Source organism: Pteropus alecto, unplaced genomic scaffold (genome assembly GCF_000325575.1).
Source record: "Pteropus alecto unplaced genomic scaffold, ASM32557v1 scaffold50, whole genome shotgun sequence".
NCBI classification, from domain to species: Eukaryota; Metazoa; Chordata; class Mammalia; order Chiroptera; family Pteropodidae; genus Pteropus; species Pteropus alecto.
The window spans coordinates 2,357,310-2,381,681 of NW_006431918.1; the positions used below are offsets into that span (position 1 = coordinate 2,357,310).

Genomic DNA, 24,372 nt, shown 5'->3' on the forward strand with positions numbered 1-24,372 from the left:
CCCAGGATACATCTTGCACATAAATCCATCAGTCTCCTTCCCAGAGAACTTGCCCTGAAACAAAAGCAATTTTTTAAGAAGCGCAATCTTTTAAATAACAGCTTTTCTGAGGATGAGGATAGAGATCATTTATAAGATGTGACTCAATTTCAGAAACATTCAAATTGAAAAAAACGTTCTTCTTACACTCAAGGAAAAATGCTACACGAGAGTGCCGTAATTGCTTGCTGTATGATCACATTTGCTGTGACCAATAACCTGAAGCAATTAGAAGCCTTTCACTGAAGCCATTATCTGAAGAAAGGTTAAAGATTGTTGTTCTTTCTTTTTCTCACTGCAGTTTTCTCTTTACATGCTCTTCTGGCTTGATCTCCAAATTCATGGTTTTAAGCCAATCTCCAGCTCTGCCATCTCTTGAGCTTCTAATTTGCATATTCATCTGTCATCCAACATTTCTTTGCTATCCCACCGGCCTCCGAAACTTAAAATTTAACGTGTCGGCTACCGGATGAGTCATCGTCCCCTCAGACCAGTCCTGTGTCACGTCCAGTCTCAACGAGTGGCCCCCAAGCCCGGACGTTCCAAACCATAAAATGTGTTAGTCATCCGAGACTCTTCCCGTCCCTCACCCTGCATCCCCAGACAGCCGACGAAAGCTGCCAATTTTGCTGAGAAGTATTACCCCATTAAGCAATACTATGACTATTTTTCAGTTCCTACGACTGCCTCCTCAGTTTAGCCCCTTATAAAGACAACTGTCATAATAATTAACTCATTTTCCCACCTTCTGTCTTGTGTCCTTTACATGCCTCCTCTGCACGGTGGTCAGGATCTATATCAAACACAAATGTGACAGGCCATTGCACTCACGAACACAGTGAACAGCGAATTCTGCAGTCAGGCAAGGTTCTCGGTGACTTAACGCATTTCTCACCGCTGTGCGGCCACCACACCCTTTCTCCAACTTAATGCGCTAGCAAAATTGAAGTGCATGGAGTTGACCTGCATGCTTCCTGGTGTCATGCCCATTATTCTCCCTCTGCCTGGAAAGCCCTTTTCTCCTTTCTCAGATCGGCTAACTTTAATCATCCTCTAAGGTAATCTATTTTTGTCATCTCCTCTAGGATGTTTTCTCTCATCCTCAAAATCCAATTCATCAGCAGATCCCGTACCTTCAAAATATGTATCTATATCCATCATCATTACGATTGCCATGAATTATGGTAGCAGCCCTCCTGTAGCCTCCCTACGCCCATGCTTGCCCCCCTACGCCCATGCTTCATTTCAATCTAACTGTCAGTAAGGCAGCCAGAGTGTGGCTTTTAAAACCTAAGGCAGTTCGCATCCTCCCTGGGCTCAACATGTCTTAAATGGGGTTTCCAGTGCGATCCCAAGTTCTTCCCCACCCTCCCCTACCTAACCCCGGTCTCACCTCCTGAATTTCTGGATGAATTAGCCTCCTGCCTTTCCTAGCACCTCCCCCCACACGGAATTTGTATTTCTCGTCGCCTCTGTCTGAAAAGTTATTTCCTCAGATGTTGTTTGCTGACTCTCTTCCTTTAGGTCTCTGCTTGAATTTGATGTCACCTGATTAGTGAGGCCTTTCTTGTCCATCCTATGTAAAACAGGGGTTAATTTCACATACACTGTATTTGTTGTTCTCCGTGATAATTGAGTATGCCATCAGTCATACTATATAATTACTTGTTTGTTTTCTGACTTTCTGGTTTTTTGTTTTTGTTTTTTCTTCAATGCTGTATCCTTAGAAGAAGAGTGACTGACATATAGTAGGGACTCAATAAATATTTTAAGGAATGTGTAAGTGAATGAAAGAACCAGGACTAAACTCTAGTGGTATTTCTTCTTGGCATGTGTAATGTTGGGCAAATTACTTAACTTCTCCATCTTTTACTTTCTTTATTGCTAAAATGAGGCTGATAATAATGGTGCCTGCCCTATTTTTCTCAAAGGTTCTCGATGAGATGCCAATATAATATGAATAGATTGTGAGGCCTTATTATGCCTCGTGCACAATCTAAAGTGCTTTACATGTAAAATTTAACCTTCACAATAATCTTCATAATAATCATTGGAAGTTCTTCCATAATTATCTCCATTTTGCTGATTTGGGGGGAAAAAAAGAACTAAGGTATATACATGTCTCGATGTCACCTAGAGAGTTAAAGAGAGCCAGAACTTGAACCCACGCAGCTGTGACCACATCGGTGTTGACTGGCAGCCCTGATTGTGCATCTCCTTATTCTGTGCCTGTTCTTAGAGAACATGACCCAAACAGGTTGCCTACAGGTCTGTATTAGATATTCTTTATCAGCTGGCGAATATTTCAATGTTTTTTGTTTCAAGGATTTATGTCGAATTTTGTCAGATATTTTTCCTTCTGCAAAGGCAACCATGACTTTTCTCTTTTAATCTATTAATGTAGTGAATGTACTAATAAGCTTCCTGATGGTAGCCATCCTTTCGTTTCAAGAATAAAACTTAGTCATATAATTTTATTCTGCTAACACACTGCTTGATGAAATTTGTTCATATTTTATTTTGGAAATCTGCATCTATATTCATATAAAAGATTGCTGTATCCTTTTCTTTCTTACGATATCATTATATAGTTTTGATATCAGATTGTGGTGCCCATGAATTAGAGTAATCTTATATTACCATAAGGATTTATAAGTTCCCTGAGTGTTTGGTAAGATCTTCTTAAAGAAATCAGTCTTCTTATTACATATATTTAGACTGATCCTTAACCAGGCTTTCTTCTTCTTGAGTCTATTTTGATAATATATATTTTCTTAGAAAGTGAACATTTAAATTGATTTGTATGAACATATAATTTACAAAAATTATACTAATAATGGTCCCTTCTGCATTTTTAATGTCTATAATTTGAGACTTTCTTTTCCTTTTAGTTTTGGTCAGATTTGTTTTTCAGAGAACGATCTCTTAATTTTACTAATTACATTTTCTACTTGATCAACTTCTGTTTTTATCTTTGGTAACATTTTATTCTATTTTCTTTATTATTTTTATAGATTCTTAAGATTAACTCATAATAAACATTTCAATCTAACTGTTTTCTATGAGAAACTATAAAATTCTCTGTGATTATGCTTTTGCCATATTCAACAGTTATTTTAATGAAGTATAATTTCTAAATTGACTTCTTTTATATTAGTATTATTTAAAAGGATCATTTATTCATTTATCAGTGGATAGGTTTTTAAAATTTTTTATTTTATTATTGATTTTTAATTTAATATCATTGCTATTATAATTTAATATTTTTCAATTCAATAATCCAATGTTATTGATATTATTGATTCATGATCATAAAATGTTGCAGGTACAATTTAGATTTTTGTAATTTTTTGGGACTATTTTGGTCTAACACATAAATGCTTTATGTCTAGGCACAGACAACCTTTTATGAATGTTCTGTGTTTACTTTTTAATGTGCTATTTCTCTAGGGTAGAATGTTTTAATCTATCTATATTTATTTAATCTAATATACATACATACTACTTAAAACATTCATTGTGTTTTAATTTTACCACAGGCAGTGGTATGCTGGAGCCAGCTCTACTTGGCTTGTAAGAGCCTATGGTTAAATATTCAGGCATTTTGTGAACCAGTCGTGAAATCATTGTCTTGAAATCAGTGTGGTGGGATATTTATACAGCAGAAATTGGCAAATGCTACAAATCAGTGTTTTTTTTTTTTTTTTGAGAGCCAGATTACTTGTATACCACAGATCATAGCCCTACTCATTTTTACTTATGCATAAATTTCCATAAAATGTTATAAAATCTTTATTACCAACTTATTTTTCCTTTACATACTTTGAAGTTATATTGTTAGCCGTTTGAAGTTTCATGACTATTATATCTTCTTGCGGGTTGTAACATATCTTTGTGCATTATCCTTTGTATTGCTTAGTAGTTATCACTTGAATTCTAATTATTCTGGTATTATTATTATCATACTTACATTTGCTTAACATATCCTGTTCTGTTCTTGCATTCAAGCTTTTTGTACCATTTTATTTTTGTTCCATTTCTCATTAATAGCATATTTTAAAATTTGTCTTTCTCCCTCTCTGTTTTAAACACAATTTTAGCATCTGTCTTTTAGTTAGCAAATACAGTTTTTATCACATTTTGCATGTGTGGGTGGATGTACTTGTATGTCTAGACTGACTACTGCGCATTACTTTTTATGTATATTTCTTACTGTGCTTTCTTTGTCTAATTTTCCTTTTCTTCCTTCTATCGCCTCCTGTTAGATTGTTTAAGTTTCTTGCCTCATTTTCCTTTTTCTCGTTGTTGTTCGGAAATTATAATGATATATCTATTTTTATTCCCCAAATACAATAATTATCTTAACATGAGTTTCATTCTTCCTCTTCTCACGTTTTTTCCCACATGGAGATTATGCATGACTTTTTTTCCACGTCGCTATTTGGGAAAGTACTTACTAGGTCAATAGTTGTCTCATGTCGGTAGTTGGGGTTGGAGTGACTGCAAAGGGGCACGAGAGAAATTTGATGATAGATATATTTTATATCATGATCATGGTTGTGATATCTCAGATGTATACAGTTGTCAAAACTCTGCATACCGTATACTTAAAATGGGTGTATTTTATTATCTTGAAATTATACCTAATAAAGTAGATTTTAAAAGTATCGGGGAGAATTTTGGAGAGAGCGAGGATGTACGATGTAGAGAAGGTCTGTTAGAGGTTGCAGCTACGAGAAATTATAATGGCTTGTTGTTTCCAGCAATACTCTGGAGCTTGGAATTTTAAATTGGCAAAATGAAAATAGCAGAAAGATGAAATGTGAGGGAAACTTTGGGTGCTATTTAGGATAATATTAAAGTGCCTGGGAAATCTGGAGAGGGAGGCAGGTGCAGCTAACAGGCTGATAGTCGTGAGAACAGGGGCAACGTAGTTGTGAACAAATGAAAAATCCAATCCGACCAACGTAATAGGTGCTTATAATGTATTATGTATGCTTTTATGTGTTGGAGGTATAGTCATAAACAAGATAATCAAGGTTTCTAACCACAAAAACTCACGTTTTTGCAAAATGAATGAATGAGGTTTAAAAAAGTACTTTAAAAAAGTTGTCATTAGTTATTTAGACCCAAATATGTTAACTTGTTTTATGTTCCATACCTTCTTAAATCCCACATCTTTTTCTTTTTTTCTTGGATAACATTTTTTTTTTCTTGGAATACATTTTCACATAATTATTTCACGTTCTATGTTATCTTATATTTTCTAAGGTCTAGTATGAAGGCATGTTCTTTGCCCTCTTTCCCAAATGCTGGTAGCTTTCTAGTTTCAAATTCATTTTCCCTCAGAGTTTGAAAATTTGTTCTATTGTCTTGTAAGTACCATGATCAGATTCATTCTGATTCTTGTCCTTCAAGTACTTGTTTTTGCTTCCTGGGTGCGATTAGCATTTTTTTTTTTTTAATTAAGAAATGTATTTTAAAATTACCATTTTTCATTTATCCTCTTTATTCCCATTTGGTGTGACAGCTAGTGTTTTCTTCCAATTGTATAAAATTTTATTTTATCATATTTGTGATTATTGTGTTTTCTTTGCCCCTTCTGGAGTTCCTTTTCCATACTATGTTGGAATTTCTAGATTTATCTCATAATTTCCAACTCTGTCATTTTGTACTGTGATGTGAAGGTATTTCTTCACCTTTCCCAGGTTTTTTGAATGCAGTGCTTTGGGAATCTAGGCTAGAGGAACAGATCTCATTGACTATTTCTATACCATAGGTTAAAAATCATAGCTGTGCTGCTCTGAAGAAGGTATCCATTATGCCTGCCTTAGAGAATTGTACTAGCTTGCATTTTTCAAAAACACTTCTACAAAACAGTTTTCAAAAACATTTGCACCAAATGATTTAAAAAGAAAAAAAGGCATGTGAACATGTTGCCACATAGAACTGCAGTCAGAAGTTGGTAAGAACATTTACTGTTTATGCCCTCTAGCCGCCTATATGCATCATCATTGTCATAGATGATAAACTTGCTGATGTATTTTTATATTCATTTGTTATAATACCATCTATTTAATTAATGATTTTTGAGTAGTCACGGTAACTAAAGAGTTCAAATTTTATCACTGCCTTTGTCCTAAGCAGTATAGACATTTAAATGGTTACGATTTGCTTTGAAAGTATTTCAATATTATTAAGCAATCTATCTTATTTTTGTTTTAAGTATTCCCAAGAACTTAAACCTTGTATGAAATGGTACCTTTTAAAAAAAGAAACATCTTAATCATTTTTTTTTTGTTGTTTTGGTAAACTGGGAAATTTATAGGTTTTATTAACGTGTTGTGTGGCCTTATGAGAGAATTAAATACCAACTTCAGATCTTATATTTGTATGAATTAATTTTTAAAAAATCATAGTAACCATGGTAACAGTTTATAATGGATTCTTTTTAGACTTACTAGTAAACACATTTTTTGTCTCTTTAAATTTTATATTTGAAAATTTCATAATATTGGTGTCAATTGAAAGCAATTACTGCAAAATGCTAGTACTATTAATGACAGAACAATTTGAGACATTTAAAGATATCAGTTTCTCAGCTATACTCAAATGGGACTGATTAAGAGATCCACAGGAGTCAGAGGTCTGCAAACTATAGACTATGGGTCAAATTCACCAACTGTCTGTTTTGAAAAATGAAGTCATGTTGGAACACAGCCATACCCATTCGTTTATGTATTGTCTATGGTTGTTTTCACACTATAATAGCAGTTATGTAGTTGTGATAGACACTGTAAGACCTACAAAGCCTGAAATACCATCTGGTCCTTTAGAGAAAATGCTTACCAATTCTTTCTTTATACAATGGCAGCTCTTACCTACCACTTCTTTCATACTGTTATCAAATGACTCACTTTTCTCTGACTACACGCTATGTTGTGTATGTCCTTGCTCAGGCTTTCCTCCGCCTAGAATGTTATTTCTCTCCTTTTTAATTTGTAGCTAAAATCTACTTATTTTTTAAGGTATGACTCCAACAACACTTCCTCCATGAAGTTTTATAATAAAAAAAAGAAAATCAAATTTCCTGGACATAGCTCCCTTATATCCCCTTATATATACTTTACGAGTTCTTGCCTCTCTCTTGGCATACGCAATCATGACGAAATCCAGTTCTCTACCTATCCCAGGCCTGCCTCTTCCTTGCAGCTTAATGTGACTGGAGAAAACACACACAAACATGTCGACTGATCTTACTTTCTGACCGTTCACAACCGTGGACTTTCAATGGGCATGGCTGTCATATCATACTTACATTTGTTCATTCTCCTACTTATCTTGATGGCTATTTCATATATTCTCCTCTGTCCTCAACCCTTAACACCTCCTTCCCATCCTCACCTTCTGCTGATGACTTTTAGTTCTAATTAACTGAGAAAATCGGAGGAATCGTCGAGAATATAACACTGCATGTAGACCTACCTTTCAATAAAGGACAGCTGTGCTATCTTACATTCCTTGTCGTCCACATAAGCACTCAACCTAGGTTTGCCCTCATTTTTGTTTTTCTTTGAGTGAATAAATGAATGTCTTTACCGCCTAAACCAATACTTATAACTCTTCTTTTGTTGCTGAGTCTGTTTAAATTTATTTTACATATGTCCACTACTCCAGATGTCTTGCCCGTGTCAGTGACATTCCACTAGCATAGCAATGCTGCCATAAAGTCAACAAACACTGCAGCAAGATGCGATCACAGGATTCCAAAAAATTTCTTGTTTAAACTCTACGAACTCCTTGAGAGTAGCCTGGGACTTAGTCTTTTTTTATTCCCGGATGCAGGCACCCAGGTGAATGAAGGACAAACCTTCAAAGATGCTGATTACGAGGGCATTTTATTACCGTATGCAATTAGTATGCCAGGATTTAACACTACTTCCATAGTTCTCCAAAAATATGACAGTAAAGGAAGTGGACAATTTATTTCAGCCTTATATTTGCTTTCTCAGAAAGTAATTAACCTGGTTTCAGACACATCTCTCTAACAGATTTTTTTGTTTAGTTGGTTTTTGGGGTTTTTTTTGTGAGAGTCAAATGAGATAATATATGTGAAAGACTGTGAGTTCTGTTTTGCATTGGAACAGTTTGAAACACCTGTGTTTAAACTATTGGAAAGCAGTAGCTTTTTATTTTTCACTTGAGATGGGTCAGATACTGTCTATAATAAAGGGCCTACACTTCTCAACCTCAGAATTTATGAAATGTCTCTCACCCCTCCTTCTGCCCAAACTAGGCTGTGAGAAATTTTTAATATCTATATATGTGACATTTATCTGAAGCAAATCACTTAACCTCTCAGAACCTCAATTTCTTCACATTAAAATAAGAGTAATATCTCTAACATAAAGATATTGCCAGAATTGAATGTAATAACGTATATGAAATAATTTCGTAAACCTGTAAGCACCAGATAAACAACACTTAGTCTAATCGATGTCACCATCATTAATAATTATGTTAGCATTTAACATTGAGGCGTGGCCAAAGAGAAAGGAATAGAATATTTTATCTTTTCACATTTTTCGATTCACTAGGATCACACACACACACACACGCACACACGCGCGCGCACACACACACACACACACACACTTCTGGTAAAATCAATTCACAGAACTATTGTAAGTGGCAGGTTGAATGCTTTTGAAGCTGCTATGAAAACCTGATTTTTGCTGTCAGCTCAGATAAACCACATCAGTACTTTCGTCAAATGATAATCCAGTTGTAAAAGTTTCCTTTTCATCTATACCGGCCTCCATTATCATTATTTTATTCTACTCATTCAACTATGCTTGGCATGGAACATTCTGGCTTAGGCACTTTGTCTTCCTTGTCATATGTCAGCTGGAGGTAGTTGGGCAGGCGGTGAAAATCCACAGTGACATGGGTAAGGATTAAACACGCTGCTCATGTGAGATTCATGGCTGCCAAAGCCTAGGACTGAAATCTCCATCATTTACTCCAGTTGCTTCCGAGGCCTTATTAACAATTGTCTCACTCTTAGTACTGCTCACTCCCAAGTCAGTAAATACCGTGTTTGGAATAATGTAGAGTCTGAGATACTACAATGGAAAAGGAGGTGGGGAATATAAGAGGCTTTAGATGAAATTACAAAGATAATTTTGAAATTTTGTAAAAAAATTGAAGCACTGAGATAATATGGACAAAAAAGGATAGTTATGAGATGAGAGAAATAAGGAGAATTTGCCTTAATTAAACCAGTTAATGGATGATTTGGATCATATATAATAGAAGGGTTAGATTTAATGTCTTTATAGAAAAAGAGGCGTTCCTATCGGATATACTCTTGTAGTATGTTGTTTGACATCTAGATAATGTTGATTTTTCCTTTTAAGAGTTACATATCGTGTAGTTGGAGAGCAATCATTTTTATATTTCAGAAATATCTAAAAATAAAATAATTATTTGAGTTTTATAGAATTAATTGCAGTGAATATTTATGTTGAGAGATGTAGATTTTGATTTTTTAGGAGAGGTCAACAAATACATATTATTTTAAAAAAAAGAAAAAAATTATTGTTTATGTGTTATATATTTTGGCTTTAAAATTTTTTAATAAAATGGAGTCAAATATGGGAATGTGTAATCTTCACATTCTTCACCTCTTTGAATGAGAAAAAATAGAATTCTGTCACTTATGAAAATCTCTAATAATGTTTCGGTTAAGAGTGTTTTATTTTGTTAGAGAACAAAATTTAACTGAGTAAATTTGAAGATCTAATTGGCTTTCTTAAGCAATTCATGAATCTAGCATCCCATCTAACTGCTGGCAGGGGTGCTCTGAGGAGTTGTACAAAATAGAAAGTTTTTATAGGAAGAAGGGTGGGGCAAAGAGCTATTAATGAAAGAAAGGATTATATTTAGGACATCTTTTTTGTGGGGGAGGGTGGAAGGAAGGCAGTTTTCATCATGTAGGTTGCACCTTCTTATTATAGGGAATGGAGAGGGCCAACAGGATGAATTACCTCATTGCTGTTGTCCAGAAAATTCCAGACCAGTTGATTAAGATAATATTTCTGAGTGAGGTTGAAACAGTAATTACGTAAGGTATTAAATCTAGGTTTGTTATCCTGGACTTTAGCACAAGGGACATCATTTCGGGCCTGAAGTTTTCCCTTTAACAGTTTCAAAGACTGAAGACATCTATTTATGTCTGTAGAAGCAGCTATTTCTGCTGTAAATTAAATGAACACAGTCAATTTACATGAATCCAGGTATATATTTGCTTCTTCTTTTCACTGATACAGCTTTGGAATTTGCCAATTCAGGAACATAATAGTGGAAAGGGTTGGTCTTTGTAATCGAATAGAGCTGTTCTCAAATCCTGGCTGTCTTATCCTTGCTGTGGGGTCCAAGCAGCTTATCCAAATGCTGCTACCCCTACCCCACAGGACTGCAGTGAGGATTAAATGGGATGCATATATTAAGTGACTTAATGGAGCACCCATGAAAAAGTGATGCTCAATAAATAATAATTCCCTTCCCTTTCTTCCTGCCCCCAGCTAGTCCACTTGTGTTTTTAATGGATCATTCTTTCCCCTGGATTGTATTGTAGGAAGTATTCTGGATGGATGGCTGCTGGAAACTCATTGCCATAGCCAGCTCTTCTTCAGTATTTAAGGACTTACCCTGGCATTGAGTAATGAGAATTTCGGTAAGAAAAATTAGATGAAGATATTTTGGAGACTTTTCCTAAAAGGTCACTTAAGTCTCAGATACTTCCTGATATGATTCTTCTCTAAAACATCTTGGGATGTCACAGGTGTCTGTTCACACATGGATTGTTCTTTTTAAAAAGTAAATCAAATAAGTTTTTTTAAAACTGTTAACAACCCCAATATGCTCTTTCTGTCCTCATAAATACATTATTTCACTTATCTCACCCTATTTTGTTTTTTAAGTGTCTGTCTCCTCAGAGAGCTGTGCAGTCTTTGAGGACAAGGGCTTGTGGTACTCATCCCTTCCATGTAGACTAAATGAAGTCCAGATTTTCCATGGTTAAGGGGGCCATCAGCACTGCTATCCAAAGTTTTAAAGCTTTCACAACATGAAAGAGGCAGACATAAGTATCAGACTCTAAGAAGTTCTAAGTTAAGTGATTTTCCTAAATCACCAAGAAAAATTACTATCTAATGGGTCTCGGGATGGCAATATTTTTATTGGTTCTATTTCTATCCAGTTTTTCTCTAAATGTAATTAATATTCATATGGTTACATGAAATTAAGATAGAACTAGTAAACCTATGTTGTTAATCTGCATTGTATAAAATACATTGGACTATTAAAAATGAAAGAAGAATGAGAGGGATTTTAAGGGTACTAGAAAAATAATAGTGGTGAAGTTGGTAGATATGTAAATTATCTTAAAATTAGTATCTATTAAAATCATTTTAAAGAATTTTGCCCATGAGAAACAGAGCTGGAGGTAGCAGGGGGAGCAAAAATAAATAAATTCTAGTTTTATTAATTCTAATAAGGAACACTAATTCTTAAATTTTGATCTAAAGACATGATAAACTATTAATTGAAACACTACTTTTTAACTAAAAAAACATTTTAACCATTTTCTCTATGATTATATTTTTCAGAAACCATATTTGAGAAGTACGTCCATCCAGTGCTATTTGTGTTTACTCCTGAACAGTCACTTTTTAACCGAGGCCGGCATTCATGTCTTCATTTTGGGGTAATTTTATCTTTAGGCATTAATATCATCATGCTGATGGCCATGATCATTATTCTTCAATATCTTCTCTATTAAATTGGTTTGTGTTCAGTTGCTCATACGTTAGGCAGTCAGTATTTGGAGTACGTTAGAGGGCAGATTATGGAGACTCGGAAGAGACTTGTAAACACCCAATTGAGCACTTCTTTATTCTGGTAGTACAGAAACAAGTATTGTATCCTCCAAATGAATTGGACCTCTTGGTATCTAACTAAACTTGGAAGCCCTTTCCTTATTAATATCCTACATGATTTTAATTGCAGTAAAAAGATAGATATTTAAGGCTCACCCATGTTACTTTTTTTATCTATTTCCTGACACTGACTTTTCCTGTCTTTTGAGCTCTATCCTAGTTTAGTTGTAAACATTTCTTTCTTTCTTCAAACCTTTTGTTTTTCCTCCTAACAAATATTCATATTTTTCTATCCCTGTTAACTTCTTTCTTAGATGCAGCTAATACACTGTACCCCCTTGGTCTAAGCACCCGACCTGTAGTTATGTAATCGGACTCAGTTCAGTTTTACTCTACTGATGCCTTCGCGGGGTGGGGAACCATAGATTTATGCAGGTAAATCTTGCTGGCAAAAAAGATTAGCATTGGTTCTCGTGTTTCTATTAAAATCCATCGGGTGCAACTGTTTTTCCTGAAGCTCTAGGAATGATTCCACAGTCACTTGGTCAGTATATGTATCTTTTGTCTCGATATTAAATTGCTGTTTTCCCAAAGTGAGTAAGCGTATGATCATTCAGCCTAGGTTGGACTAAAGTCTGTAATGTTTATAGATAAAGCTGCTGCAAGCATAGTAATAACGTGAACCTCATACAGGGGCATATTAATCTACTGTAAAGAATCTTTACTATCAAAAACATTACATGAAAATGATTATTGCTTATGTTAAGAATTTTACGTGCTTATTAGACTTGAAAGTCTGATGGGACCTCTACTTAAAACTAGTAATTCACTCGAAAATATTTCCTGGGTACTACCGCATGTCAGGGACTGTATTTATTTCATTGTAATAAATTGCACCAGGTTTTTATAAGTTATTCCTCCAAATTAAGCTTTTCTTTAATCCAGATTTGTCAGTCCCCATTAACGTGTCAAGGCTGTATGTACTATGTGTTCGATGTTTCTATTCATCTACGAGGCTGTTGAATGCACAAAGGCAAGGATAACATCTTTTCACTAGTCAGAATAAAAATCTTGATTGCTCTTTTGCCTTTAGTATTCATCAAGATAATACTGTGTTCATTCAAAACGCTTTACTTTTTGATTTTGCTTTCAGCCGTGTCAGTGCAGGTCTTCCTAAAACAGAGTCAAACTGGCAGTATGTAATAAGAGATTTGCAAAAATTTGAAAATCTTATTCAAGTAAGTATTTGTTTTTCCATAAAATATCTGGTATAATTGCTATAGAGTCTGCCTCTCCCTGTGTTTTGCTGTCAGTCTTAATGAAATCTTACTTGAAACTGTAATATTTTTATAGAAATCTGTGAGCCTTGTAAAGCCTCAGATGAAATCGTTTACTTATAATTTTCGGATTCTAGTTATCTTTAAAGCTCAATTATAAGTGGCCCAGCACGAAGAGCTCTCTGCCACCACAGACCAGAGATTCAAAACCAGGCATCTTTGTGGCACTTGCAGGAGCAATGGCCTGACCCAGGGGTAGCCTCTCTGTTCTGTGGGCTAGAGAACCCCCTGTCCCACCTGAAGATGCCAGTGGGCCTGGTAGAACCTGCAGGGCAGAGAGAAGAGGAGCCCATTGATAGCTCTGCAGGGCAGTGCCTTCGGCCCACAGTGGGTGACACAATAGGGGCCTTTGGGAGTCCCAGGGGTTTGACATGAGCCATCTTTCCAAATTAGCACCTCAAAGATTCTAAAAATTAACTTCTCATTGGAATCCCAGCACACAAACATAGGTCAGAACCTGCACACTAAACCTAACCAGGGTGGCTGCCCACTAAAATAGAAGATTTAAATAGGACCACAGTCTCCTAATGTAATAGCCAAAATGCCAGAATAGAATTGAAAATCTCTCATATCGAGAAGCAGGAAAATCACAACTTGAATGAGAAAAGAATCAACAGACTCTGAAAGTGACATGGATTAGATGTTGGAATTATTTGATAAGGATTTTAAAGTAGTCATCATAAAAATGTGCCAGCAGGCAATTAGAAATATTCTTGAAACAACTGAAAAACATGGAAAGTCTTAGCAGAGAAATACAATATGTGAAAGGAACCAAATGTAAATTACGGAAATGAAAAATGTAATAACTGAAATATGAAGCCAATTGGAGAGGCTCATTAGCAGAAAAATATGATGAAGGAAAGACAGTGAACTTGAAGATAGAATAATAGAGAGAAGTCAGACTGAAAAGAAAGAAAGAAAAGCAAGCAAGCCTCAGGGATCTTTGAGACAGTGAAAGATTCAGCATTCCTAGCATTAACATCCGAGAAGGAGATGAGAAAGAAAATACAAATAGGAGACAGAGATTGGCCAAATAGATAACACAAACCAACTTATTGCTTGTCTATAAGGAATTCACTTCAATGACATAGGTAGGTTGCAAATAAGAAGAGAGAAAAATATACTATTTGTAGTGAGTTGAATAATGTCCCCTCAAAATTTATGAATGTGAATTTTGACACCCAGAGTTTCAGAATGGGACCTCATTTGGAAATAGGGTCTTTGCAAATATACTTAGTTAAGAGAAGGTCATACTGGAGTGGGTTGGGCCCTAAATCCAATGATGAGTGTCCTTGTAGGAAGACAAGACACAGAGAGACTGACAATAAAGAGGTCATGTGAGAATGGAAGTAACCACAAGCCAAAGAAGATAGGATTGATGCAGCTACAAGCCCAGAGAGGCCAAGGATTGCCAGGAGGCACTAGAGGCTTGGGGGAGCTAGGGAAGGTTGTTCTCTAGAACCTTCAAAGGGAGCATGGCCCTATTGATACCTTTATTTTGGCCTCCAGAACTGTAAGAGACTACATTGTTGTTTTAAGCCACTTACTGCATGATACTTTGTTACAGTAGTCCTAGGAAATTGAACATATGCACACAATAATTTAAAAATCAGAATTGGCTATATTAATATCAAATAAAGTAGGCTTCACAGCAAATAACATCACTAGAGTCAAGAGGGAAATTATATAATGGTAAAAGATTAATCCACCAGGAAAACATAACGATCTTAAATGTGTACAATAGAGCCAAACAACAGAGCCTCAAATGCATGAAACAAAAACTGATAGAACTGAAAGAAAAAACAAATTTACGCTCATAGTTGAGGTACTTTATCACCTCCTTAGTAACAATTAGAGCTACTAGACAGAAAATCAGAAAGGATATAGAAAAACTAGACAATAGAATCAACCAACAATATCGAATTTACATAGATAGGATACTTCACCGAACGACAAAGAGTAAATACTTTTTCAAGCACCATTCACCAAGACCAAACATGTTCTGGGAAATAAAACAAACAAACAAATTTATTAGAACTGAAATCATACAGAGTATGTTGTTCTCTGACTACAGTGGAATCAAGTAGAAGTCAATTACACAAATACAACAAGAAAATCTCCAAGCATTTGGAACTTAAATAATACACTTCTAAATATCCAATGGGTCAAAAAGTTAAGTCTCAAAGGATATTAAAAAAATACGTAGAACTGAATAAAAATGAAAATGCAGCATATCAAGATATGTTGGATTCAGCTAAAGCATGACCAAGAGGGGTATTTATAAACCTAAATGATTCTATTAGAAAAGAAGAAAGATCTCAGATCAACAATCTAAATTCCTACCTCAAGAAACTGGAAAGAGAAGATCAAAATGAACCCAGTGCAAGAAGAAAGAAGGAAATAATAAAAATAAGAGCAGACATTAATAAATAGAATTTAGGAAAACAATAGGGAAAAATCAGTGAAATACTAAGCTCATTATTTGGAAAAAAATCAATAAAATTGATAAACTTCTAGAGACTGACAAAAATAAAAAGAGAGATGACACGAACCATCAATATCAGGATTGAAGTTGGGGACAATTACTACAGAACCTGTAGTCATTAAAAGAATAAAGAAGAAAAACTATAAACAACTTTGCTCTGGTAAATTTGACAACTTAGTAGAAATGGACCAGTTCCTCAAAACTGCAAACTACCAAAACATAACAAAGATGGAATAGATAATCCAAAAACTTGTATAGCCATTAAAGACATTGAACTTGCCATATGTCAGCTTCCAAAAAAGAATCTCCAGGCCCAGCTGGTTTTGCTACAGCATTCTACTAAACATTTAAAGAAAAATTGACACAAATTTTATAGTCTCTTTCAAAAACAGAAGAGGGAACACTTTCCAACTCATTTTAGGAGACAGATATCACCCTGATGCTAAAACTAGACAAAGTACCAAAAACGAAAACTACAAATATCTCTAATGAACTTAGATACAAAAACTCTCAATGAAATATTAGCAAATCAAATCTACCAACGGCCAAATGGGATTTATTCCAGGTATGCAAGACCTGTTCAGTATTTGAAAATCAATCAATGTAATCCACCATATCTACAAGCTAAAGTAGAAAGTTATGTGATCATATTAATAGATGCAGAAAAAGCATTTAAAAAATAAAACACCTATTCGTGATAAAATTTCTCAGAAAACACAGTCTAGAGGGAGAACTTCTTCAATTGATACAGAGTGTGTATGAAAAATCTAGAGCTAACATCATAACAAGGAAAGACTGAGTGTTTTTCCCCTAAGATTGGGCACAAGATAAGGATGTCTTCTCTCACCATTCTTATTCAATATAGTATTGGAACTTTGGCTAAACTAGTAAAGCAAGAAAAAAGAAAGAAAAGCCATAAAGCAAGAAAAAAAAGGCATGCAGATTGAAAGAAAGAAATACATTATCTTATGTCTTTTTTTTTTTTTTAGAGGAAATGCCAATAAATGACTGTTTTTATTGAGGGAATGCAAATTAAAACTACAATGACTTATCACTGTACATCTATAAGAATATCTAAAATAAAAACTAGTGATAATGTCAAATGCTGGCAAAATGTGGAAAAACTGGATCACTCATATATTGTTGGTGAGGATGTAAAATTGTGTAGCAATTCTGAAGTAGTTTGTCTGTTTCTTAAAAAACAAAACATGCATTTGCCATATGACCCAACAATTTTACTCTTGAACAAGTTATCAGAGAAATGAAAACGTGTTCACACAAAAATATGCACATGAATGTTCGTACAGCTTTATTTATAATAGCTAAAAACTCAGAACAACACAGACATCCTTCAGCAGGTGAATGGTTAAACTGTGGTACATTATGACTGGTTGCAAGAGGTTAGGGGAGAAGGAGGGATGACTAGGTGGAGCACAGGTGATTTTCAGGATGGCGAAACTGTTTCATATGATACTGTAAGGGTGGTTACATGTCATCATATATTTGTTAAAATCCATAGAATGTATAACACCAAGAGTGAACCCTCACATAATCAATGGACTTTAGCTAGAAATAGATCACTAATGACTCATCGGTTATAATAGATGTACCACACTAATGCAAAATAGTAATACTAGGGGTAATAGGGAGGGATGGGCAAGGAGATGTATTTGGAATTGTCTATACTTTCTGCTTATGTTCTATAAACCTACAGCCATTCAAAAAATAAAGTTTATTAATTTTTTCAAAAGGCCAACCTCAAAAGGTTACATACTGTATGATTCCATTTATGTAACATTCTTGAAATGATATCATAGCAACGGAGAGCAGAGAAGTGGTTGCCAGGAATTAGAAGGGTAAGATGTGGGGGTGGTGACATGTGTGGGAAGGAAGGCAGTTGTGGCTGTAGCAGGAGGATCCTTATGGTGATGGAATTGTTCGGTATCTTAACTGTGGTGGTGGTTATATTAATTGACACATCTGATAAAATTACATGGACCCACACACACACACACACACACACACAAACTTTAGTGAACAGAAGACTGATAGAATCTGAGCAAGGTGGGTAGATTGTATCAATGCAATTTCCTGGTTATATTATTGTGCTGTGGTTATGCAGGATATTACCACTGGGGGGAAATGGTGACAGGTACATGGGATCTCGCTGTATTTTCTCTCACAATTGCACATGAATCTACAATTCTCTCAAAATAAAGAATTTAATTTTAAAAGCTTAATGTAATGTTGTCAGTAGGTTGTTCTCATTATATCTGAAGCAATGCATAATCTTTCATATCTAATTTTGTTTCCTTTCAGTCTATACATATTGATGCTACTTTATATACGGAAAGTTCTGTTCATGTGAGTATAGTTTATTTTTTTCAAAATTGCTATTCCAGTTTTCAAAAGTCTAAGTAGTGTATTTTCAAAAATTTAATGAAATATGTATAGATTTTAAATATAGATTTTAGTGTGTTCTTACAACACATGATCAATGAATTGAAGTAATTGTTGGGCTTGTGGGACTTGGGGACAAAGAGCTACATAGATGCTATTTTCGTAAAATACATAAAAGCCTTTTCCATCAATGTCAGACAAAATTTGTTATACATTTTTGTGATGCAGCTGTATTATGATGCAGTTAAATACAAAAATCAGGTTAACTGATTCAATTTAAAATTATCCAACATATCGTTTATTTCCAGTGCAATAATGTATTACCATCTTTAATCATATTTTCTGCAAATAGCTCAAATACATTTATGTTCTACATTTTGCACGAATCTTTACAATTATTGAAAAGGATTCTGTCTGGTTACTCTCTATGTGAGAAAAGAAACAAACACAACCCATAAAACCTATCAGAATTCAGAAAAGATCTTGGATTTGTTTCCTTAGTACACAGAGTTTGTCTAGGGCATGTATGATTCCAGTCGCATTGCCAGTCCTTTTTCTCTGGATTGGTTACTAAAAATCAAGAAACAAATCCCCCAGCTTCCTTACCTTGTGGAAAACAAACTCTATGTTGTGTGCTTTCAGAATAGTGAGTCCTCTCTCTGTTGTTCCTCAATTAGAACGTCTCTGAAACAGCAGGTTTTACCCCCACCAAGACTTTCTAAGCATCAAGGAGAAGCCATAGCCAGAAACTAGGAAAAATAGATGTTTGTCAACCCATTGGCTAGAGCTGCTGCACGTAGAAATTGTCTCCCTCCCTTCGCTTCAGCATATTTTCCATTTTTCTTTGCATTTTTTCAATGTAGAAAGCAGTCCATTGACAACCAACACTCAGCATCTTGAGATTGCTTTTTTTTTGCCAGAAGATAATCTTGCAACTCATGGGTCATAGAAAAAAGCTTAGATTGAAACTTAGATTTAAACCCCGACTCAGCCACTTCCTAGCTGTGTTACCTTGGAAGTCACTAAACATTTCTGATCCTCGGTATTATTGTTTATTTTATGATTTTATTTTATTTATAACTTATTTTATTATTTCCATGGTGATAGTATTTACCCTTTCGATCCTGAGCAGCTGCTGTGGAGGATAAGCAGTCCCCCTCATCCATGGGGAATATGTTCCAAGACCCCCGGTGGATGCTTGAAACCACAGATAGTACCAAACTCCATTGATATTATGTTTTTTCCTATACATACATGCCGGCGATAATGTTTATTTTATAAATTAGGCATAGTAAGAGACTAATAGCAACAATAATAAAATAGGACAATTATAATACTATACTGCAAAAAAGTTATATAAATATGGTCTCTCTCAAAATATCTTATTGTCCAGTACTCCCCCTTCTTTTGATGATGATGTGAGATGATATAGTGCCTACGTGAAGTGAGGTGAATGACATAGGCATTGTGACATAGTGTTAGGTGGCTATTGACCTTCTGACGATACGTCAGGAGGATCATAGAGTCATGACTTATGAATTGTTTATTTCTGGAAGTTTCTGTTTACTATTTTTGGACTGTAGTTGACCGCAGATACCTGAAACCCTGGAAAACGAAACCACAGATAAAGAGGAAGCTCCTGTACTGCCATGCCAAGCACAGGAGTGTTTTCCCCGCTCCCTTCATCATTCTGTAAACATTCGTTCAGTGCCCGCAGGGCGTCTGGCACCATGCAAGGCATGGAGAACAGAGTCAGACGAGGTGCGGTCTAATCCCCCCGATACTTGTTCGATGCTTCTTTTCTTTTAAGTTTAGGTTTTGTTAAAGTAACCCTTGTGGGAAACGTATTTTCATGGTACCTATGAGGTACCTCTCTGATCTGGCCAGGCTGTGAGTAGGGATTGCCCCTGCGTTGATTTTTCTAATAAACTTCTTGGAATCACCTCTGCCTCTGGAACTTTGGAACTTGCAGGAATAGCATGATGAGCAGCTACATTGTTTAAAATGTTAACTGTATCGTCTAATTCTAAAAAGTCTTCCGTACATACTATGTTTTTAATGTTTTGAGAGTCTCAGGCCAGTGTTGTCACTCTCACACAGAGGAAATGTTCTCAGTGAGTAAAGTGGCCTTTGATCGCCACGGCTTCTCGTTCCACATACTTTCTTCAGTGCCATATCACCATCTTGCTTGATTTTTTTGTCATCAGTTTGTTTTGGTTTCGATTTCGAAACCAAAAGAAAAAAAAATCAAGCTGTTTCCTATGTGAAACTTCTTAGGACTGTTGTGTTTCTTTGTACAATACTTGGATCGACTTAAAAAATCGAAATTATGTTTATGTGAAAATGAATAAGGAGAAATAATTTGTTTTTCAAAATTGTTCTTTGTAACTCTTTTTTCAGCCCAGTTGCAAAGTAACGGCGATGAAGTGCTTTCTTCTGGAATTCCATGTTATTTGGCAGGAGTCGAATAATATGGACGTTAGAGAGACAATAGAAAACCTTATCATCCTAGCAAACAAAAGTTTATCTTCTAATGGAGTAAGTTATTCAATAGTCACACGGAGTCACATTGGATGTTTTTGGTTTTACTGGAAAAGTCATGAGCTGGATGTAATGAACAAGCAGACCCTCTGAAGAGGGAGTTAATTCCAGTGGATTAGCATCTGGAAGTGACAGCATTACTAATGTGTACACAATCCTTAGCTGTGCATTATTTATTCATTCAACAAATGTTTACTGCACGGTGCCAGGCAGTGTGTTTCCATGCTAGCATGACAGCGGTGACCCAGTCAGGCCACTGACCTCAAGGTATCTTGCACCAGGTGCAATGGCTAGACATTAATCTAGGTACATAACTAAGCATTTAGCATGAATAATAGTAATCCACATTTATTGAGTTATTGCTCTTTACCAAATAGTTCTCCGAGGGTTAAATGGGAATTCATTGAATCCTCACAATAAATCTCTGAGATAATTATCCCCGTTTCTGTTTTAAGGTTGAAGAAATTGGAGTATTGAGAGCTTGAATCACTTCTTTTGATTCATTCACCTAGGAAAATGGGGAGCCAGGATTCAGATCCAAGCAGTTTCACTCCAGAGTCTTATCTACTGAAAATATAAATACTGCAAAAGGATAATGATAGAAATATAATAATTCGAGTATAATTTGGACTATCCTAGGTAACATGAACAGCAGAAGGTTTCAGGAGGGCAAATATTAGGTGCTCCATGGTAGGCCAGGGAGTAGGCTGTGAGCAAAGGCTCTAAAGTACAAAGGATTATGGTTTTGCTGGCAAAACACGGGTGGCCAAAGCAAAGTAGATAGAAAGCAGTTTTGTAAACAAAGAAGGCACAATAATAATTCATTAACAAATACTTTCTGGGTCCCATTGTAGGCTCTTAGGAAGACATAAGTGAACACACACACACACACACACACACACACACACACACACACACACACACACTCATACTCAGTCCCTGCTCTTAAGGAAAGAGGAGGCATACATACACCAATCACTAAGCAAATGAATAATAAGTCAGTTATTTATTAAATCAATGGCCAAAAAGAAGGCAGGTAAGGAGGCTGGGTTTCTACTTTAGAGAAGGTTTATCTACTGAGCCAACATTTGGTGAAGACCTGAGGGCAGGACCCCTAAGGGTACCCGGGGGATCTGTTCAGGCAGAGGCAACTCAGAGCACCAAGACCTTGAGCTAGTCTGGCAGGACACCTTAGATTTTTCCCCAGAAATTCCAGGCTGCTTTCAGTCTTTGCTTAAATGTCACTTTTTCAGTGACGTCACCTCTTTACAGTTTCAATCCCATCTCCACATCAGCATGCCATGTCTCCTCTGCATCACCCTCTGTCTGGCATACTATGTATTTTACTTAATGTTGTATGCTTTTCCTTACTAGAACGTCATCTTCAAAGCAACAGGTATTTTTATTTTTTTCATTGCTGTATCCGTCTCCCAGAACAATGCCTGGCATGCACTAGATAGTATACTTACGAAAGAAATATATTAATGTTTAAAGTACTCTTGTGATATGTTATCTCTATCTGACTGATAGACTGAGCCATACAACAAATAGTTCATAACAGTATCAACAGTCAATTCTTTCACATAAATGTTCTAGTCACTCTCATCATGACATCGTGTGGCACGTGTCGTGGAAGAAGTGGTCAGGACTGCAGAGTCCGAAGACCTGGGCGTGAGGAAGTTCATCGATTATGTCAACTGAGATGAGTCATTTAGTATTTCAGCCTTCCTATCTGATATGATTATCAAATAGGAGGGCATTATATAGAATATGACAGTGCCTGGCATAGAGTCTGTGCTTAATAAATATTGGTGAATCTGGATTTCAAATGCTTAATGGATGTAAAATCTAATTTTTATTTTTGCTGGCACAGCTTTCATGTTCAGATGATCTCTACAAAGTGTATTTATGATTGCCACATTTGAAATATTCTAGTTATCCATGAAACCATGTTTGAATTGCAACAATTTGCGGTAGTTACCTAAATAGTCCAATTCAACCAATGAGGATCAGGTAAATACTATGTGCCAGGCCCTGTGTTGAATGCTAGGGAAACAAAAACAACATGGCCTTGCTTTGCTGGAGGAGCTTAGAGAATAGTGGTAGAAAAAGCATAAAATGCCATAACATCGATGTAATATGTGATGTGCTGTAAGGGAGCATCTAAACAAGGGGTTCTGAGAATGTAGCAATGGGACGTTTAGCCCAACCGCAGGAGCTCACAGGTTCAGGAAAGGCTTTCTGGTGGAGACAGCACCTGAGTAATCTTAGGTGTGAGTACTCATGGGAGTACCCAAAGTAGGAAGTGTGGAACAGGCACAGAACAGTGAAGGTAGTGAGGCATCTGACAGCATGATGTGTGCATGAGGATAGTCATGAGCTCAGGGTTCCTAGGGCGTATCGTTTGAGGCAGTGGGGAAAGGTGCAAGAAATAGGTATAGAACGGCTCAAGGAGGGCCTGTGAGCCATGCAGGAAGTCATGGACTTCATTCTAGGCTGGACGATCAGAAACCATTGAAAGGCTCTAAACAGGAAGTCCATGGTCTGATAGACATGGCTTATTTTTTTTTTTTTCAATTCTCTCAGTCCATTATAGCGGGGGGGGGGCGGGGAAACCCATGTCGGCTCCCAGTTCTTCCTAACATGATATTAATTTGCCCAAGTTTTCACGTCTCAAGACCTCTCACTTTATGGTTCAAATGATGTGAGAGTCCCAAGAAAGAAATATATCAGACTTTCCAATCGAATCCTTTCTTTGTATTTGGCAGAACGTAACGGAATCTGGATGCAAAGAATGCGAGGAGCTGGAGGAAAAAAATGTTAAAGAATTTTTGCGGAGTTTTAACCATATTGTGCAAATGTTCATCAACACTTCTTGATTGCATCCGATCCTCTTCAGCATTTCTGTTATTAACAAACACCTTCCAGTTGCTTAGAGGCAGTGAAACACTGCATTTCAAACGTTCTGCCAAAACAACTTTTCCAGCAAGAAGACGACCAGGATCTTGGATGAGATGAACTCTTAAACATGAAGGCAGAGAAATGGCATTGAGTAACATGGTGTCTACAAGATGTCCTCAGACTTATTTTGTTCATTTATTTTTAATTTATTATTGAAGTTGTACATATTTGTAGCATAATGTAAAATGTTGAATAAAATTATGTACATATTTTATCATTTGAAATTGCACTGATATTTCACTTCTTGAAAGAAAATAGTGGGCATTTGTTCGAGGGTGATAGTCAAGAGATTGAACAGCTGTGGGGGCTGGGCACCCCTGCTGCAGGTAAACGGTATGTGCCAACTAGTGAGGAACCACTGCCCACCAGCCTTCATCTGCTTTACTAGGTCTAGTACCTGGAGGAAGAAGTGGCTGACTACCAAAGAGGAAGAAGGAACTAGGTGTCAAACCAGGGCCACCCTCTAATTTAGTTATTAATATACCAAGAACTGTTATGGAAGAAAGAGATTACAGGTACCTGGCATGTATGGGAATCAGTAGGTCTTAGGTTGGGGTGGCGATAAAAACCTTCACTGATAGGTAGAATCGTGCATAGGAAACTAATGGTTGTAATAGTGGTTATATTTCATGCTTTCCTAAGTACAGGTATTTTATTTTCACAATTT

General features: G+C 36.0%; 1 protein-coding gene across 6 annotated transcripts in view; it reads left to right on the forward strand.

The window, feature by feature from the left end:
• The window catches only part of IL15 (interleukin 15), a 67,572-nt gene extending 43,643 nt beyond the window's left edge, over positions 1–23,929 (forward strand). For 4 of the 6 annotated variants that reach the window (XM_015600673.2, XM_025042485.1, XM_015600671.2 and 1 more), the window contains exons 3-7: positions 11,712–11,809; positions 13,135–13,219; positions 18,123–18,167; positions 20,604–20,741; positions 23,513–23,929. In XM_015600673.2, the coding sequence (XP_015456159.1) occupies positions 11,712–11,809; positions 13,135–13,219; positions 18,123–18,167; positions 20,604–20,741; positions 23,513–23,623 (477 nt within the window). In that variant the 3' untranslated portion in view covers positions 23,624–23,929. Of the gene's footprint in view, positions 1–981; positions 1,098–10,678; positions 10,778–11,711; positions 11,810–13,134; positions 13,220–18,122; positions 18,168–20,603; positions 20,742–23,512 lie in introns of those variants that run through there. The other 2 variants (XM_025042490.1, XM_006906231.3) reach the window with 2 other exon arrangements.
• The last annotated feature ends 443 nt before the right edge of the window (positions 23,930–24,372 follow it).